We start from the raw sequence: 21,286 nt of genomic DNA, 5'->3' as shown, positions 1-21,286 counted from the left end.
ACCTTCAGAGGACCTTCTGCATACCTCAGAAAACAGTGCTTTATTCATTTCCCCCATTCAAATTGTGTGGTCCAATCCAATGGGTGAATCCATATTCTGATTAGCTCCACCCCAGTCCCTTAAAATGCTGCCTCTTCTATTTGTATAGAAGTGGATGACGTCTCCTAGGTCATCCACACAGTTCTCGAAGTTTTGCGCCTGCGCAATGGAATCATCAACCTGCGCAGCCGCGCCTCACTCTGCCCTATTGAACAGCCAGGGAGCTGCTGACAAACAAGTACAGCCGGTTCCCTGTACAGGCGGCTATACAAGAGCAGAGCTGAGCAGGGAAAAATGAGAAGAGGGTGCAGTACTAAACCAGCGATGGAATTGCCACTTCATTGTCAGGAGATCTGGGGGTCCTAGAGGTCAGACGCTCGCTGATTACTGACATGCATCACTTTAAAAAATTATAACACCCCTTTATGGGAGGTGTCTCATATAGCCCCGGCTCACATTTCCTATTAAAGAATATGGATAGTGTAGATAGGGGTTCCCAGCTCAGTAGCGCCACCTATGAGCCAGAGTAGAGAAATAACATGTAATAATCCTCAGCATGTAACAATACATGATGGACAAAAGCCAGATAATCAGCCATATAGGAAATGGAATAACTTTAATGAAAAACTGCTTTTCTTAATTATGTGGTTTTTCCTATTTAATTCTGTGATGAAAAACCACAACAGCCCAACATTTGATAAAAAAATACAAGACATGTCCTAAAAAATGAGCAGATATTAAAGGTTATTCCCAAAAAATCAAGTTATCTCCCATCCATGGGATAGGGAATATCTTGCTGATTGCAGGGAATCTAAAGAATCTAGACCCCCGAGAACATGGCTTTGTAGACCCATACTGAATAGATTGGAGTTGCGCTTGCTGATCTCCACTACATTCATTGTCCATGGGACTGCTGAGCACAATGCTCGAATATTTCCATCAGTTCCAAAGCCTTCTTCTCGGGATCACTTGGGGTCCCAGCAGTCGCACCCCCAGCAATCAGCAAGTTATTCCCTATAAGGTTGGCAATAACTTGATATTTTTGTAAAAATAACCCTTTAACTATTATTGCAGGTATTTACTGCAGCTGAAAAAAACAATAAGAAAATGTGACCGTAGACTACGACAACAATGGAGTACAACGGAGAGGGCCGGGATTTAGCTATGACACTGGATATTTATAATTATGAGCGTGAGACTAAGTGATTCAGCGACTCCTGTACCTGCTCGGTATATTTTGTGAGCTCTAATTAAAGGATCACTTAACAAGCTGACTTATGTAATGAATAACTCGGTTTAGTTATGCACTAACACATCAATCATTCATCAACCATTAAGAAATGTATCACCGGCTCTTTCGGCAAAGCAGGAACTGGACCATATAGAAATACAGTTTTCACAAACATTAATTTGCATATCTATTTATCTATCTATCTATCTATTATCTATCTATTATCTATCTATCTATCATCTATCTATCTATCTATCTATCTGTCTATTATCTATCTATCTATCTCTATTTATCTATCAATCTATATATTATCTATCTATCTATCTATCTATCTATCTATCTATCTATCTCTATTTATCTATCTATCTATCATCTATCTATCTGTCTATTATCTATCTATCTCTATTTATCTATCAATCTATATATTATCTATCTATCTATCTATCTCTATTTATCTATCAATCTATATATTATCTATCTATCTCTATCTATTTATATATTATTTACATATTATCTATCTATCATCTATTATCTATCTATCTATTATTTATCTATCTATCTATTATCTATCTATCTATGTATCTATCTATTATCTATATATCTATCTATCTATCATCTATCTTATTATTATCTATTGTCTATTTATCTATTATCTATCTATCATCTATCTATCTATCTATCATCTATCTATCTATCTATCTATCTATCTATCATCTACCCTCTATCTATCTGTTATCTATCTATTATCTATATTCTATCGTTACTGATTGTTTTTTCAACTACTTCTATAATTCTGAGTTTTGATCAGGAAACATCCTAGGCAGATATATCCTCTATTTTAATTTTTTAAATCATCTTTTCAAAATATACCAAGTCAACTAATATTTTAAAAATAAAAATTTCAAGTTTAAATGTTATTTTTATGATTCTTGTGCCCCAGGATTATTATAATGAAACCTTTTTATTTTTGCTCAGAAGTGATCACTGTCTTTTTTTTCCAAGTTAGCAGTTAAACAATTATTATTATTATTCTGTAAGATTATGATTCCTATTGTACATTTTACATAGGCAGATTTAAAATAATGAAAATGTATTCTATTTTTGTTTCATTTTTTTTTTTATAAATACATTTTTTACCACATTTTTATATTTTTTATAGATTTTCATTTTGTACAAATATATCCATTATATATTTTATTTTTATATTGGCTGTAGCTTACAACTATTAATTATAAAGATATTGTTTATTTCCCACCAATAACAAATCTATATTTTTTAAGAATATTCATGTTTTTTTTTTCCTACTTTTTTTTGCCATCCTGTTTAGCGCGCGTCAGTAGCTACGTATAGATTTTTTTTTTTTTCGGCTAATAATGGAGAGGTCCATAAGTACATTAATTACATAAATAAGCAAAGATCAAGAAATGTTTTCATTTTCTGTATTGTAGTTGTAGCCAATTTATTCTGCCTTTGAAGCCACAAATAATAGATGTCTGTTGCGGTATTTTTTTTTTTTTCACATAAATTCCCGGAGAAAGGATTTAATTGAAAATCATCTACATGATATGCCTGTCAATACATTTCACGCTGTATTATTTTGCACATGTCTAGTCATTATCATTTTGCTAAAACCCATAATTTATCAACTGTATGTTAACAAGCGAGCACACTGCTAACCCCGGCTGCACTTCACATGGTAGCTAGATGCAGATCATCGGAAGGAAGCCGCCTGTAGCTCCAGAATTTCCTATGTACCGTGCACCGCGGGTCTGATCTTCACCGGTTTGCACGTCCCAATCTCGGGAAATATCTTTTTCTCCTTAGTTCATATGGCTTCCAAACAGCCAGTTAGAAACACACTGCAATACCACCTGTTGTTTATGTCATTATAATTATTTCAAATCTGAATTTCCTAATTATTGTGTTTTTCTTGAATATATTATTGACAATTTTTCTTACACCATAGTTAGCCATGACAGGTTGCTCGCAAAAGCTAAAATAAAAATAAACTTTTCACAGAAAGTGAGAATTATGCAGCACTAGTTAATTAATGGATTGCGTTGGTCACCTGTTTACACTCCATATAGAATTTTTTTTTTTCATTTTTTTTCCAAGTATCTGCCCCCCCCACCCTCCTTCCAACCCTAGAAAATACAAATAGATCTTATTGAAGAGCTACAGAATATATATTGGCTTGATTTTGTCAATATCTGCATATCAGCCTGTTAAAAATGTAATAATCAAGAAAAAAGGACCAGTTAGGTCATGATGTTCACACATCATGGTTTTTTTTGCATTGCAAAACCTGATATTCAAGGGCATTTTTGTCCAGTATTTTTCTTGCAGTTTTGGTGATTTTTTGATGCATTTTTGGTGCATTTTTTCAGCGTTTTTTTAACTGTCCTTCTGTCTCTTTTTATGTATGTACATAAATTTCTGTGAAAAAAGAACCCCATTCTATTTTGGCATCAAAAACGCCGGAAAAACGCTGATACAAATTTTGATGCGTTTTTTCAGTGTTTTTTTCACCACCCATTACTTCCTATGGGTGAAAAAACACTGAAAATACGCTGGAAGAAGTGACATGCTCTATTTTCAAAAAAAACATACAAGGCACAAAATCCTGAACAAAAAAAAAAACATGATGTGTGAACAGAGAATTCTGGTTTCTCATAGACTTTGCTGGTACTGCAAAAGGCAGCTGAAAATTTGCATAAAAATCTGCATCAAAAAACGCTCAAAAACCATGATGTGTGAACATAGCCTAAGTTCTCTAATACTTGTAGAGATGAACAAATCAATCCATTACAAAACAAATTCATAACTTATTTCCCCAAAATTTCATATTTGGTTTGCTGAAATCAATCAAAATGGTGGCTACAAGGATGCTGTTTTGCGGGATTATTTTTAGGGCTAGCAAGGGATCATAGTAAAAAAAATACAACTTTATATTCACCTTTCCTCAACTGTTGTTAAATTATTACCATCGAAGCTCCCCGGTCTTTTGTGCCTTTTTTTGTGTACTTCTGGTGTTCTCTTCTGGCACCTAGGCCAATCTTAGGCTTGTGAATGGTCTCAAATGGTCAAGTGGTGGGACCACACAGATCATTATGTGCAACGCTCCCCTACACAACCACCTGAGGTCAATCTGAGAATTTTGTTTAGCCATAGATTGGCCTCAGCACCAGAATGGACAGCTCGGAAGAATGGGAAGCTGTTGTGGCAAGGTGGTACACAGACATACTGATAGGGAATCTGGATTGCGAACCCCAATGGGGACAGTGCCGATAATATCTGTAAAATTCTGTGGAATTAATGACGCTATATGCTTGAGTAAAATAAATAAATAAATTAGGACACACACCATATTGCTATTCAGGAATCTAGGTTTGTGTCCTCCACCTCTTGTGCACACCATGCTTAACTTGCTTTAATTCCCACATACTTCACTTCATCCAACCTGCTGCTCCTAACACTCTTGTGTGTGCCACATCCTCGCTCCCCACGTGCCATCCTGCCTGCTTCACCGATGCCTGGACTTCATGTACCCACCTGGACCTGGGGCTTAGCGGGTCCACTTCACAAAATGAGCGCCACACAGGAGAGGCAGCATAAGAAGTGTAAGAGCAGATGAGGAAAATTGATTCTAGAATTCATTTTTTTAATTTTTACCATTACCTTCGAAATACCACACATTTTCATCGGAATGAATTTATTAAGACCGAATTGAATCTACAAGCTAAATATGAGTGAATCGGACTGAATTTCACAGGTAAGTAATGCTTCTATTATTTTTTTATTGCATTTCCCTTATTGGCAGATGTTTCCATGAGCATGGAAAATCCCTTCAATTTTAATATTCTAAGACTCAGTTCCAGACACAGTCACATGTATAAGGATGTCACTATGTCTTGTATTAAAAGCATCTTCTGGAATCCATTGGGATTTTGGAATGTACTCAATGATAATACGACTTTTTTTTTAATTACTCCCGAATTAGGCAAGAGCCTTATTGAGGATATCCATACTTCATGAAGTCAGTGTGTAAGCTCATCCAATAAAGAGCATTTTAGCCCATTAATGAACGGAACAGAGATCAGCCATATACAAGTTGATCAGTTCTCGTTTATTGGCCCATTCACACACTCCAACGAAAGAGTGTGGGGGAGAAGAGATGTTACTATATGATCAATTTGTCCCCATATATCATCATGTTGTTGGCATCACATCCATAGTTTACGAGGGGGCGATGTGCTGCCAACAGCGATGATTCTTATGCCGACATAAATGATCCAATCACCATTTTTACACTGGCCAATAATCAGGAATGAAGTTTCTTCAGGACACTTGCTTGCCGATGACCACATTTTTTTAAATGGACTTAATAAGACTATTAGAAAGAGTCGAGTGCACCAGACACATAATCACCTATCCACGTAATAGGTAATGTGTTTTTATATTCTGGAAAAGACCCTATAAACTCTACAATCTGTAGAATTGGTGATCCAACTCCGATCATTATTTACACACTGCAGAAAGGTTATCATGAAAATCTCTTGTCCCAAAAATGCTCAAGAGGTTTGAGGTTGGGGCTCTCCTCAGACGAATCAAATTCTTCAAAACCAAACCCCGACAACCATGCCCATGAGGAACAGAAAAGGGCCTTCCCTGAATTGTTCATACAGTATTGGAAGCAAAATATCTTGTGCTCAAGCATTAAGATTTCCCTTCACTGGAACTAAGGGTCAAGGACAACTCTTGAAAAACAAGCCCATAGCATTATCTCTCCTCCACTAAACTTTGCAGTTGGCACTGGTAAAGTTCTTCTGGCATCCACCAAACCCATATTCATAAATTAGTCAGCTAGAGAAGTGTGATCCGTCACTGCACAGAACACGTTTCCTCCAGAGCCAGTGGTGGCGGCTTTACACCACTCCATCCGACGCTCAGCATTGTGCAGCTGCTCGGCCATGAAGCTCTTGGTGGGGGCGCAGTGTTGGGCTGATGTTATACCAGAGGAGGTCTGGACTCTGCAGTTATGGGGTCAGCAGAGTGTTGGTGACTTTTCTGCCCTCTGCTCCTCAGCACTCGGCCCCCCGCTCTGTAATGTTACAGGGTCTCCACTTCAGGGCTGAGTTGCTGTGGTTCCTTCCACTTCTCAATAATATCACTCACCGGTGACGAGGGAAGATTTAGGGGCGAAAAAATGTCATGACTGGACTTGTTACACTGGTGGCTCCTATTACAGGACCCCGCTGGTATCAGTGAGCTCTTTAGAAGGAGCCATTCTTTGATAAATGTGTGTAAAGCCAGACGGCATATCGAGAGGCTAAATGAAAAAATTGAATTCAGTGAATAAGAGATGTGTCCCAACATGTTTGTTCATATAATATAGGTAATTAATGTATTAGGGGTGCAATTACTGGGACCCTCTACGATGATGAGAAAACTGGTTCAATGTCCCCTGTATGAATGGAGTGGTAGTATGCATGTATCATCATTCTATGATCTTCTATGTATCTGAAGAAATTATTATTTTTTTTATTATTATTATATAGTGATAATGATAGTGTGCGCATTCGGGATCACTACTACCAAAGACAGTCATTTATGCTCCATTCACATGGTTCACATGCGCCCCGTATTTTCATGATTGATAGAGGTCCCAGTCATTAGATCCTCACCGATTAAACATGTGTCACCTTTTATCTTCTTACTGAAGTAACTTCAAGGAACTTCGACGATACTTATTACATCATGTGTATGCATGTTGCCAATCGTCCAGAAATTCCAGGACAGTCCGTAAAAATTGGGTATTTTTTTGCCTTTTCCGTCACAAAAAGTTAAGACATTCATGATTTTTTTGATGCTGAAGAAACTTTTAACTGTAATTATCATCATTTTACAGTCTACAGGGAATGCAGATGATGTCTTAACATCAAAATTTTGGACTGTAGAAATGGATCACTGATAATAATAATTGATTATACACTGAATATAATCATAACAATTTTTTATGGTTTTCCAATGTGTCCGTAAAAATTTTTGTCTGTCTGTGATTTTTTGATAAGCCTTCCAGAAAAAAAAAAGTTAAATTGGCATCCCTGGTTGAATGATTCTAATAGATGCTGTTATTAATATTTTTATTGTGCTAAAAATAAAAAAATAATCCTTAAAAAAAAAAAAATTATCAACTTTTATCCACTATATTTTTCTTTTGAGATTCTTCTTTGATTTCTGCATTCCAGTGTTTTATATAGGTGCCTAGGAATGGATGTAGGGTGGCTCAGTGGTTAGCACTGTTGATTTGCTGCATTGGGAACCTGGGTTCAAATCCCACCGAGGAGAACATCTGTAAGGAGTTTGTATGTTCTCCCCGTGTTTGTGTGGGTTTCCTCCGGGTTCTCCGGTTTCCTCCCACACTCCAAATACATACTGATAGGGAATGTAGATTGTGAGCCCCAATGGGGACAGTGATGATGATATCTGTAAGGTGTCGTGGAATTAATGGTGAATAAAATAAATAATGTAACGTCACATCACCTGTCACTTTATAGAGGGTGTGTTATATCACTATGGATGAAATTTCCATGTGACTGTCAATGGTTTGATGATGTGGCCATATCAAATTACATCACTATGAAAAAGAAAGAAAAATAAAAAAATGAAAAAACTAAAAAAAAAAAACTCTGTCTTTTTCAGAGGTATAGTATGGACCCTTTTTTTGGGGTATCAACTTACAGATTCGCAAAGAGGCCACGTGCCTCGAGCCTTGTTCTAACAGACTCGTCTACAATTTTTGAATGGGAATTTTTTTCATTTTTGCATTTACTTAACTAGCTGAAACGTGTGTTCACATTCTTACTACAGTCCATGTGATGTAAATATTACAAATTAATGTAATTTTTCCCTATTTTGCATCTCTCAAAATGTGAATTTTTTTACCTTCTGCTTCGAGTCAAGGCTTCAATGTATAATACATTTAAAAAAATTTTAAAAAATCACGCTCCCATCATATGTTCTTTTTATTGTTCACATCACGTTTTCATCGCATGGCCTTTTTATCTCCATTCTGTTTTCTTCTCATGCTCCATTTTGTTTTACCTCCATTGATTTTTGTTTTATGTCTCCCACACCTTCCTCATTATTTCTGTTCCCATCCATCTGAAAGTTTGCTAAACAGTGGGTAAGTGTGTCTAACATTTTCAACTGTAATGTCACCCCTCACTCCCCAATGTATAATTAGCATTTATTTCAGTTATTTTTCCTTCCTTCTGTCAACATCCTCATTGTTTTGACTTAATTAGCATTTTAAACAGACATTAATGCAAACAAGTGAAAATGAATCTTTCCGAGATATATTTTAATTACTTGTGTCCTTTAAAAAAAAAAATTGGATCATTTTTTGGGAAACGGTTCTGATAAATCAAACACAAGAATAAAAAATCTAACTGATCAAAATCTCATTATTCCCCATGTTTTTTTTATTATTATTAATTTATTCTATGTTACATGTTGTACGGTGTCTACAAAAAGGATAGTCAGGGTTCATTAACAGCTTATTTTCACAGCTGATACTCTTAAAATTAAAAAGTAACATAGGAATTTTGAGGCCCCCAAAAGCCTGATAATTCCTGGGTCATTGTGTATTCAGTGTTTTAATATTTTGCCTTTTTTTCTGTCTCCTTTTTTTTAGCACCAGTACCATTCAAAAATTGATGAGCTAATTGAAGAAACAGTTAAAGAAATGATTACACTATTAGTTGCAAAGGTAAATTTCAACTCAGGTGTCACAGCCCTTATATAACACTTATGGTTTTGGCCAATAATAATTCTAACATCTGGAAATGTGTTTTTTTTAGTTCCTTTTATGTAATAAATATAAATAGCAGTTTTATACTCTATTTATATTTATATATATATATATATATATATATATATATATATATATATATATATATATATACAGTACAGACCAAAAGTTTGGACACACCTTCTCATTTAAAGATTTTTCTGTATTTTCATGACTATGAAAATTGTACATTTACACTGAAGGCATCAAAACTATGAATTAACACATGTGGAATTATATACTTAACAAAAAAAGTGTGAAACAACTGAAAATATGTCTTATATTCTAGGTTCTTCAAAGTAGCCACCTTTTGCTTTGATGACTGCTTTGCACACTCTTGGCATTCTCTTGATGAGCTTCAAGAGGTAGTCACCGGAAATGGTTTTCACTTCACAGGTGTGCCCTGTCAGGTTTAATAAGTGGGATTTCTTGCGTTATAAATGGGGTTGTGACCATCAGTTGTGTTGTGCAGAAGTCTGGGGGATACAAAGCTGATAGTCCTACTGAATAGACTCTTAGAATTTGTATCATGGCAAAAAAAAGCAGCTAAGTAAAGAAAAACGAGTGGCCATCATTACTTTAAGAAATGAAGGTCAGTCAGTCCGAAAAATTGGAAAAACTTTGAAAGTGTCCCCAAGTGCAGTTGCAAAAACCATCAAGCACTACAAAGAAACTGGCTCACATGAGGACTGCCCCAGGAAAGGAAGACCAAGAGTCACCTCTGCTTCTGAGGATAAGTTTATCCGAGTCACCAGCCTCAGAAATTGCAGGTTAACAGCAGCTCAGATTAGAGACCAGGTCAATGCCACACAGAGTTCTAGCAGCAGATACATCTCTTTAACAACTGTTAAGAGGAGACTTTGTGCAGCAGGCCTTCATGGTAAAATAGCTGCTAGGAAACCACTGCTAAGGACAGGCAACAAGCAGAAGAGACTTGTTTGGGCTAAAGAACACAAGGAATGGACATTAGACCAGTGGAAATCTGTGCTTTGGTCTGATGAGTCCAAATTTGAGATCTTTGGTTCCAACCACCGTGTCTTTGTGCGACGCAGAAAAGGTGAACGGATGGACTCTACATGCCTGATTCCCACCGTGAAGCATGGAGGAGGAGGTATGATGGTGTGGGGGTGCTTTGCTGGTGACACTGTTGGGGATTTATTCAAAATTGAAGGCATACTGAACCAGCATGGCTACCACAGCATCTTGCAGCAGCATGCTATTCGATCCGGTTTGCGTTTAGTTGGACCATCATTTATTTTTCAACAGGACAATGACCCCAAACACACCTCCAGGCTGTGTAAGGGCTATTTGACCAAGAAGGAGAGTGATGGGGTGCTACGCCAGATGACCTGGCCTCCACAGTCACCAGACCTGAACCCAATAGAGATGGTTTGGGGTGAGCTGGACCGCAGAGTGAAGGCAAACGGGCCAACAAGTGCTAAGCATCTCTGGGAACTCCTTCAAGATTGTTGGAAGACCATTTCCGGTGACTACCTCTTGAAGCTCATCAAGAGAATGCCAAGAGTGTGCAAAGCAGTCATCAAAGCAAAAGATGGCTACTTTGAAGAACCTAGAATATAAGACATATTTTCAGTTGTTTCACACTTTTTGTTAAGTATATAATTCCACATGTGTTAATTCATAGTTTTGATGCCTTCAGTGTGAATGTACAATTTTCATAGTCATGAAAATGCAGAAAAATCTTTAAATGAGAAGGTGTGTCCAAACTTTTGATTTGTACTGTATATATATACATTGTTTATGTATATATACATATAAATATATATATTTATTAAGTCATTTTAGATTTGGGTTATAAAGCATGAGTTTATTTATTCTCCGATCCATTTGGTGCCTATTCTTTAGAACAGAAGAAAAAAGTTCCATTCCAAAAAAACAGGCACCAAACTGATCTGGATGACCCGTTTGTCTGTTCCTTTTTAGGAATAGAGAAAAGCAAATTATATGCATCGGTTCTCCAAATGCAAACAATAGGGCCTCCATTTTTTTATGATGGGGTGCATCTGGGATCTGTTTGGCGCCCATTTTTAATAATGGAAGAAAAAAGTTCCATTCCCAAAAAAATAGGCACCAAACTGATCTGGACGATTTGGGTGGTTCGTTTGCTTTTCTCTATTCCTAAAGAGGAACAGAAAAATTATGTGCTTCGGTCTTCCAAATGGAAACAATGGGCCTCCATTTTTTATTATGGGGCCCATCTCCAATCCATTCGGTGCCTATTTTTTTAGAACAGAAGAAAAAAGTTTGATTCCAAAAAAACAGGCGCCAAACTGATCTGGATGACCCATTTGCCTGTTCCTCTTTTAGAAATAGAGAATAGCCAATTATGTGCATCGATTTTCCAAATGGAAACAAAGGGGCCTCCTTTTTTTATTATGGCGCCCATCTGAGATCCGCTTGGTGTCCATTTTTTAGAACGGAAAAAAAGTTCTATGAGAAAAAAAAGGCACCATACGGATCCCAGATGGGCCCGATAATAACGGATCACTTTTGCACATGAATTACATTTGTCTGTCCAAAAAAGGTATACAGGCATGGCTGTCATCACATAAGTACTGAACAGAACCAAGTTTCTTATTTTAAATACTATAGTATTAATTATTATTATTTTATAACATCTTGAGAAACACGTCACCATTTCTACATTTATCACCCACTCCTGGTTTTGGCTTAGAAATACTGATGTAAAATACTGACCAAATACTGAACGTGTGAATGTGGTCTGATTGTTCCACTCCTGATTTTGACTAAAAGGCCACAGCCCCACTATCAGTATGTGGCCAGTATTCGGTCAGTATTTTTTCTCAGGAGTGGGAGCCAAAACCAGGAGTGGGTGATAAATGGAGAATTGGTGACTTGTTTCTATTATACCTCTTCCCTGATTGTTCCTCGTATGGTTTTGGCTCCCACTCCTGAGAAAAAATACCGACCAAATACTGACTAAATACTGATAGTGGGGCCGTGGCCAAATACTGGTGTAAAATACTGACCAAATACTGAAAAAAAAATAACTCCCATTCTGTCCTACTACACTTCAACTTTCCTGGGAATTACCTGATAGGTAAAGTTCACACTGTGTTTTTTGGCTGCTTTTTTTTCCCAGATGAAAAACATTATGCATGTTTTTTAAGCATTTTCCTATGTTTTTTAGGGGTTTTTGACCGTTTCCTTATGCACTCGATTGAATGGGTAAAAAGAAAGCAACTAAAAAGCTTTTTTTAAAAAAAATGAACCGCAGCTCAAAAGCTGCAAAGAAAAAAATGCACCGTCTGAATGAGATTTTAAAAAATAATTCTAGCTTTTAATTACAATAGACATCAACCAATTGTTTCGGGACACAGGATAGAATTTTTTTAGCCTTTTTTTATTTTTTTAAACTCCAATTATTCATTTTTTTTAACCATCGTAATAATGTAAGAAATGATTGATACTTTATATTCTGCTACTGAAATTTATAATAAAAATATTTGGAAAAAAAGTTTCTGTAATTCTCACTGAAATTTATATATTTTGTATCACTAGTTTGTGACAATTCTCGAAGGAGTGCTGTCTAAACTTTCCAGATACGACGAAGGAACCTTATTTTCTTCCTTCCTCTCATTCACAGTAAGTAAACGTGATTTCTGCAGTATTCATAGATTACTTTCCATTCATCGATTTTGTTTTTCTTGTTTTTTGTATTTTTTTTTGGAGCAATATAATACTGCGCTAAATAAAATAGTATTTAGAGATCTACAGCTTTTCCCGAACACTTTGAAATTTTCCGTCAAGACTGAAATTTAACCAGTTCATAGGTGACCTAAGTAAGTGAATATAAGTGTAATAAATTGTAACTCGAATGTCCATATAATAATATATGAAAAATGTGTAAAAAAAAAAAAAAAAAAGTTACAATTTATTTTATATACTTTTATATTATGCAAAATGTATTAGTTTTTAGTTGATAGTTTAAAGTAAAATATACATTTTCTGAAAAATAAAAAAATAGCAAATTTGCTTTTTCAAATTGTATCAGTCGAAAAAATTCGACTCAGGTGTAATTGAATTTACTGAAGGTTCGGAGATGAGAATTTCCTATGAAGTGCCATATATTTTTTAATCACATTTGTCATCTCCATTAAATGAATCTTTATCCATTTATAGATCAAAAAATAGAATAAAATAACCTTATTTAAGTGTCCTTTTTCATTCAAGGTCAAAGCAGCTTCAAAGTATGTGGATGTTCCGGTAAGTATTATTTAATATTGTTTATTTCTTTATTTTATTATATTATTTCGGACATTTTTTTTTTAAATTTATTTAATTATTTTTAATTAGATTTTAAAATAGACACATTCTATAGGTTTCGAATTTAGAAACTATGTAAACACTTTTATGCCCAAAAATGACAAAAAGTATTCTCGGAGTGATACCTTTATTGGCTAACCAGAACACTTTCTGGTTAGCCAATAAAGGTATCACTCCGAGAATACTTTTGGGCATAAAAGTATTTACATGGAATTTTCTGGCTTACACGGTACCACAATATAACTCGAATTAGGGTTCTGAAGGTTATCAGATTTTAATATTTAATTTTTTTTTTATTGTGACATTATTCAAGGGCATTATCCTACATGAACGAGTGCAAAATATACCATTTTTGCACTATATTTTGCACGCTCATACATATATATAATACATGTAATATATATTATAAATAGATTAAAATATTCAAATCTATAAAAATATATAAAAATATTCAACGTTCTTCCACCGTATTGTATATTATTTTTTTTTATGTAAGTCCTGATATGACAGCAATATAATCTTTTTTAACGCTATCGGAGGTACATGACTCACTAATGAAATAGACACTCACAGTTTATAAATAGAGCACTTATACTTGGCGAGACATTTGCATTTAAATTGAGGTTAAGCACATGAATATTGACTGTAAGATTTAGATTTCATGGTTGGCGTTTCTAAACGTACAACACTTAAAAGTAAATTCATTATTTAATCTGTCGCACTCCTGAATAAATTCTACCTTTTTCGTGAGCAAATTAATACATTAGAGCTTGTCTATATATTCTTCTAAATCCCCTTTTTTATCTTGACCATGATATAGTATTAGAGTAATATTAATGCATAGCTTAAATAAAAAAAATTAAAAAAAGAGAAAGTATATTAAGTGTATATCAGATGTATTTTTTCATTTTCTTGGCTGAATTATTGCAAAAATTCAATTACAGGTGATAGTGTCAAGGTGTCTATTTGATCGAAATAAATCAATCATTGGCGTTTTTGAAATTGGAAAGGGAAAAATTTAAAGCAAATCTTTTTTCTAAATAGTTATACTATGTAGAGTGTAAAAATTCTAAAATAAATTATGTAAAATACGGCCTAGAATTGGAAGTTATATATGTTTAGGAATAGTAGGAAAATATTTATATAAATATATGTCATAGTCTAGTAGTCACGAAGCCTTAAGAAAAAATCTGAAATATATATATATATATATATATATATATACACATATATATATATGTGTATATGTATATGAATACATATATATATTTATATATATATATGCACACACATATTTATGATTTCGATAATTTGTGACTATATATAAAAAATAGGTGTGTTTGTGTGTATATATATGTATATATATATGGTATATATTTTTATATGTGTGCATGTATATATATATATGTGTATATATATATATATATATATATATATATACACATGAAAAAAAAATTAAAAAAATGTATAATTATGTACATGTATATATATATATATATATATATATATAAATAATAAATGTAAAATATGTATGATTTTATATATGTACATATGTATGTAAAATAAATTAAAATATATATGTAATTTAATATCTGCATATAAATATATGTATATTTATACGCAGATATAAAATTATATATTTTTTATTACTTATTTTTGTAAAAGTTAGAATTAGATTATATTTATATTTTATATATATATATATTTATACACTAACAAATACATAAGTATGTTTTATGTATTAAAATAAATTAATAAAAAATATGAATGATTTTATATATGTATATAAAATAAATAAAAATATATATTATATTATATTATATTATAAACACATGTAGGTTCGAATTATAACTTAAAAATATATATCATTTTATAACTGTATATAAATATATGTATATTTATATATAGATATAAAACTATATATATATATATCTTTTATGCTATAATTAGAACCTATATATGTTTATAAAATATATATATTAAAAAATAATAAATTCATGAATAAAAAAATGTATGATTTTATATACATACATATACACATATAAACATATATGTATATATACATATGTAAAATAAATAAAAAAATTCATAATTGTATACATATATATTTATAAAAAATACAACTTTTAAACAGTAAATCCGAAGCATGATATAGATAGACTGGCAAAAAAAAAACTATCTGTATTATTTTAATAATTATTTTTGGGTTAATTTTTTAAATAAAATCAATTTACTTAAAAATGTATATTTTTTTTTTACAATATCATATCGGCATAACCTAAACAATTTTCCATCAAAATCATTTTTATTTTTTAATAGCAAGAAATTTACAAGCACAGGGGTAGATATAGCTTAACACTTTTGCCAGACACTAAAGGGTTAATGGTAAAGGATATAGTGCAGACAGGATGAGAGACACCTAGATTGAGTTACTAGAGCTTTTTTTTTCCCCTTAATTAGGGAAGCTGATATAAAACACTGTAATTTACCAAAATCTATTGTCTAGCAGAAGTTATTTCGAATTCCACTTAAAAAAAGGGGAAATGATATTTAACAACAAAATCCCTCAGTTCTGTTTGTTCTGAAAAATAACCATTATTGTGGTACTGATTTTTTTTTTTTTAAGAGCATAGGGTATAACATAACGGGGGAAATAAATCCGAGCAACTGAAGTGGAAACCATTATAGACAATAACACTGAAAGCACACAATGCGTTATTTACAAATTATGGAGCGATCAAAGCCACGAGACGGTCTGGACTCCGGCCCATTATGTCCTTATTCCGCGACTCTTAGATCTAAGTGAATATATAATCAACACAGTATATTTGAAATTTCTCCCTGACTATAACGAGGAAGAAATTACTAATCAAAATTAACATTAAACACGTTGACATTCTCATTTAGAATCTATCGGCAGTAATTTAAAAAGAACGTAAATATATGCACAGACGAATATTAAATAGAAGGTTTCGAAAATGAGTCTACTAAAATAAATGTATCAAAATAATAGTAAATAGGAAAAACACGAAATGTAGGTTTTTATTTTCTTACAGGACTGAGTTTACATTAATCTCTTTGTATTTCAAATTAGTACCTTGTCATTGTTTCGGCAAGTGTTAGCTGTCGCCACATTTCAAGGGCCGAACGTTGGCCCCCTCCTCCCTTGCCTGATAATTGTTTGCTTTGTATAAGCAAAAAAGTTAAATTACAGTCCTATTGCTCCCCAAATGCTCTTCATTTTCACCCTTGGAAATTACACCGGAGTGTTAACTAACTTCAATTCACAGGGCCTGACAAACTCATATTTCAGAGATTTTGATGGGCTCGGGATGAAAGCTTAAACAAAAAAAAATCAGCTATAAAGCAACGTCTAGGATTTGTTTGCAAACATATTCCATATCGAGAACTACATATTGACTGCATAATGAGCACTGTCAGAATTTTTAATGAGATTTTGTTAGAAATCAGCCTTTTACCTGGAGCATGTATTCTCCCTGCCTCGAAGCTAGCAGCTGTTATAGGAACGTGGCATGAAGCCTTCACAGCATATACTGTATATCTGTACGTTGCGTTCCTTAATATCAGCCGTCACCATAAGAGAAAGGAATGTCTGTTTATTCATATTTGGAGAAACATTCAGAAGAGTTCTTGATTCCAGATGAGCAAACAATTTGTAAGGAATCAAATTACAAATATCCTAAAAAGAATTTTAGAATCAAAATTTTTCGGGATTCGATTTGCATGATTTCCAGAAAAATGGCATCCAAAATTCATTTTTCTGGATTCTGAGGGTCGGGAAGGCATTAAAATAAAATTTTATACTCATCTCTCTCTTCGGCACCCACCGTACTTTTCCCGACAATGCCATACATCTCCTCTGTCTCCTTTCTTCTGTCTTCTATTTTCTTCTTTCCTGGCTGCCATTTCACTAGGCCCCGTGCCGTTGCATGGGGCGCGATGCACGTCATTGAAATTGATCTATCGTTGATGTCAATGACGTGCGTCACACTCCCCATGATGGCGCTGGGTCTAGTGAGCAATGGCAGCTCTGAAGGGCCAGAAAGGAGAAAGTAGAAGAAAGAAGAGAGAAGACAGAAGAGCTGATTGAAAGTCTGGAAGTCAATGGGAAAGGTATGGAGAGGGCCAAGGAGTATGTGAGTATAAGATTTTTCTTTTTATTGGAGTTGCCCATTACTCAGGACAACCCTTTTTCATTCCAAATGTTTCTCCCTTTTAAAACAACAACAATTATACTCACTTCCCGTGCTGGCGATGTTCCAACGATGTCGGCACTGACTTTCCCGGCGATCGCGTCGGTGTTATGTCATGCGAACCCTATGGCCAGTCAGCAGCCGTTTCACTCTCCCCGTCTTCAAATGTTTCACATACATCCAAAGGAAGAGAGAGAGCAGCATTGCTCACTTCCTCCAGATGTAAGTGAGTTGTCCGAAGTCGAGAAGAGTGAAGCAGCCGCTGACTGGCCCCAGGGTTAGTATGACGTCACACTAATGCAATTGCTGGGAAAGACAGTGTCGATACCACTAAAATGGCGACGGCATGGGAGGTGTGTATAAGTGTTGTTATCTTACAAGAGGGAAAAATACGGATTGAGAAGGGGTTGTCCTGAGTAGTGAACAAACTCTTTAACCCTCTCCAGGCAGATGCGACTGAACCAAATTCATTCGATACAAATCGATTTTCCCATGCAAATTTTTAATAAATCTGCTGAATTCGAATATGGAAGATTCACACATTTTTACTCTTGGATCCCAATTCCAGATATGGCTCCAATATGAGGAGCAGATTTTGAACACTTATCTAATACATGGGATAAAGCAATGTTTACATTTTTTTTGTATTGTGTTAGTGTCTAGGTAGGCCAGATAGCCACACTGTACAGCACATTCAGATGTGTCTTTTCTTACCTTTGCTCTTGGCTCAGTACATCCTGAGATAAGTGGTGTTAGATGACTAAGTTTGAAAAAAAATATGATTTATGATACTCTGTTGGGAGAGGATTATGCTTTGTGTGTCTATAAGTAGACACCCAGTGGTTGCGATGTGAATTGCACTGTAGAGGATTTTGCTTGCATGATGCAAAATTTTCATTTGAGAACCTAATGACATATAGGGAAAGATAAGGACGGACACATCTGTAATTCTCTTAATGTCACACATATGTCATTGATCATAGGTGGTCAAAATTCAACCTAAATAGGCACGATATACAGAAGTCTTGGGAATGCATGGATGAATGCATTGTGATCTGACTAAGGCTATATTGTGGCCTCATTATACTTCATGATCGGGTTGAATTTAGACCATGTGTGGATGACATGACCTGTTTACATGGCAATTGCAAGAACTTACTAGTACAATGCAGAAAATTTTCAAACTTTTGGAAAACCTCTGCTTTGTCATTTAATTTCCATTTGTAAAACAGAGGAATGGAGCCAAAAGAGCTTCCAATTATCTAAAAATGTTTTCCAAGAGCAGGGAATGTAATAAAATAAATAAAACCATATTAGTGGTTCATACTGGTCTCAGAGTACTTTTCTGCAGCAATCATGTGCCGTACATCCATATGACCATTTCGGCCAATCACTGGCCTTAGCTGTCATGTACCATAAGCACAGGCATCAATGATTGGCTGCAGCAGTCTTATTGATGTACATCACTTGATCGCTGCAACAAAGTAAATAGAGACCGAAAGGGACCAATGGGGAACACCAAAAACAGAATTGTGGGGGAAATGGAATTAAAGACTGTGAATAGCTTATTTTATTTTCTCACATTTCCTACTGTTAGAAAAAAGCTAGATCCTATAAAACCCCTTTTAACTGTTTTTCATCTTGCTGGCGTCATAATTGAATCCCATGGGTAGTCAAAGAAGAGGCACGAGTACCACAAAGAGTTTGAATGTCACGGGTGTGTCAGAGGTGACAGACAGTCGCCCTGCAGTTGGTTGCAGGAGATCTCTATGTTTGACATTACAGACATCTTCTTAGATAAGAGGCTGTCTCTAGGTCCTAGCGCCTACCTCCCTCTGGTAATTAGTTCCCTGATCTGGGTGTATATTTACCTGGTGTGTCTGAGAGGGAGGTGGTGGCTATATTCATTTCTACTTGTGAAGGCTTAACAAGAGCAGTATTTCGTCCTCTCTGGAGATTGAGGCCGAGTTTGCATTTGTCTGGAGTTGTCTAAAGCTAAGCATTCTCCCCCTGTTTGTCTACCCTTGTTGTCTATAGAGTTTAGTGGAGATCGACTAGTGCTCATCTCCTCCCATCCCTAGACTTAGCCTTACCGCAGGGAAAGACAGGGCGAGGCACGCATGCGGCAATTGCTGAAGAGGCAATATAGGGGCGGTAGTTGAGACAGGGTGACACTAGACTAGACTAGGAGGTCTCCACTTCCCCCTTTCCCTAGTTTCTGGGCTCCCTTTCCCTCTTCCCTCTGTGTTGCACTAAGTCTTTCCCACACCTAGTGTGACATTGAAGCCATCCTCAAGCAATAAGACATACAAAACCAAATCTCAAGTAGTAAAGTTTAGCATGCAATATCAGTGTCCTACAGAATAGTCCCAATAGTTTAAAGACGTTATTGCACAAGAACTGAGGTGTTATATTAAACAGATTTCTAAAAAAAATATTTATGGACAGAATTTGTTGTATTAAGCTAAAAACAAGATATAGATTGAGGAGGATACCAGACTCTGAGTGGTAAGTAACCGGACCGAGGAACAATCTCAATAGCTGAACTGCTATACAGGAAAGCCTTCTTTTGTTAAAAAAATACTTTTTTTCAAAGAAAATTGGAATATGTTTGCCTTTATATTTAATAATATGTAAAAATAAATACTGTATGCAGAAGTTAACAAAAGCATTGCCTTTCAGCCCCGGCTACGACCTAAAATTCCCAGTGCTTTTATGCAAAATTAGAGGCAGACAGAGCCATAGCTTATAGCTAAGGTTGGGCTGTCAGACTCATTAATGACCAAACACTCAGACAACTATTTGTTTGAGACTTTACATTTTTGAAAAATATGAAATGTAGTGTTTTTGGTGTAAATACAGAATATTGAATCCAACTAGAGATGGGAGAATCGATTCGTAGGATTCCGGTTCATTGGCCAGGTCAACTTTCTCTGACCACTGGATGGGAAGCCTGCAATCTCATTACCTCCTGCATTCCCAGCTCTTATTGTGATTAGCCAGCCCGTTGCAGCATTGTGTGCGCGTCATGCCGCAATAATGATATCACACCAGCCCACCTACTCGAAAGAAAAGTCGGGAATGGAGGGAGATAATGAAATTTGATGACCTCCCGTCCAGCTGTTAAAGATCACTGACCTGGCCGATGGACCGGAGTTTTGCAAATCGATTCTCCCATCTCTAAATCCAACAGGTAGAAATCAATGTAAATATCCTTTCTTTCAATGTGCAGTATGTTTATTGTCCCATTCACCTCTATAAGAAATATTACTGAGTTCCTCTTAGTATTTTAGTGAGGAATTCCACATAGAAGATGTATAAAAGTTAGCAAATTCTAAAATAATTCTCGATAGATGCCCTTTTATTATATCATTGCTGTTAGGTTTTGCATTGGATGCTTATGGCCCCCATACACATTAGTTAACGTCGATCGAACTTACCAATATCTCGGCCAACAGTCTGATGTTTATGGGGGACTCCTGACTTTCGCCCCACAGATGATGTCGGACAGATAAGTATCTGGCATTTACGATTTTGGGCTGCCAAACTTTTTCTTCTTACTGAGATAAGCTGCCACCAGAGGCCAATGACACCGACTCTTTCGTAGGGAACAGATAAAGTGCTCGCTCCTGTGTATGAAGG

General features: G+C 35.2%; 1 protein-coding gene across 16 annotated transcripts in view; it reads left to right on the top strand.

Moving 5' to 3' along the window:
- CADPS (calcium dependent secretion activator) overlaps positions 1-21,286 on the top strand; it is a 646,882-nt gene that overhangs the window by 571,281 nt on the left and 54,315 nt on the right. For 9 of the 16 annotated variants that reach the window (XM_073644649.1, XM_073644659.1, XM_073644658.1 and 6 more), the window contains 3 exons: positions 8,967-9,041; positions 12,666-12,749; positions 13,338-13,370. In XM_073644649.1, coding sequence (XP_073500750.1) covers positions 8,967-9,041; positions 12,666-12,749; positions 13,338-13,370 — 192 coding nt within the window. Of the gene's footprint in view, positions 1-8,966; positions 9,042-12,665; positions 12,750-13,319; positions 13,371-21,286 lie in introns of all 16 variants that reach the window. The other 7 variants (XM_073644657.1, XM_073644651.1, XM_073644660.1 and 4 more) reach the window with 1 other exon arrangement.

This window comes from Phyllobates terribilis, unplaced genomic scaffold (genome assembly GCF_046119375.1).
Source record: "Phyllobates terribilis strain yellow unplaced genomic scaffold, ASM4611937v1 Scaffold_8__6_contigs__length_399053987, whole genome shotgun sequence".
NCBI lineage: Eukaryota > Metazoa > Chordata > Amphibia > Anura > Dendrobatidae > Phyllobates > Phyllobates terribilis.
The sequence above is the reverse complement of the archived record's forward strand: the minus strand, read 5'-3'. Positions and strand labels throughout refer to the sequence as shown.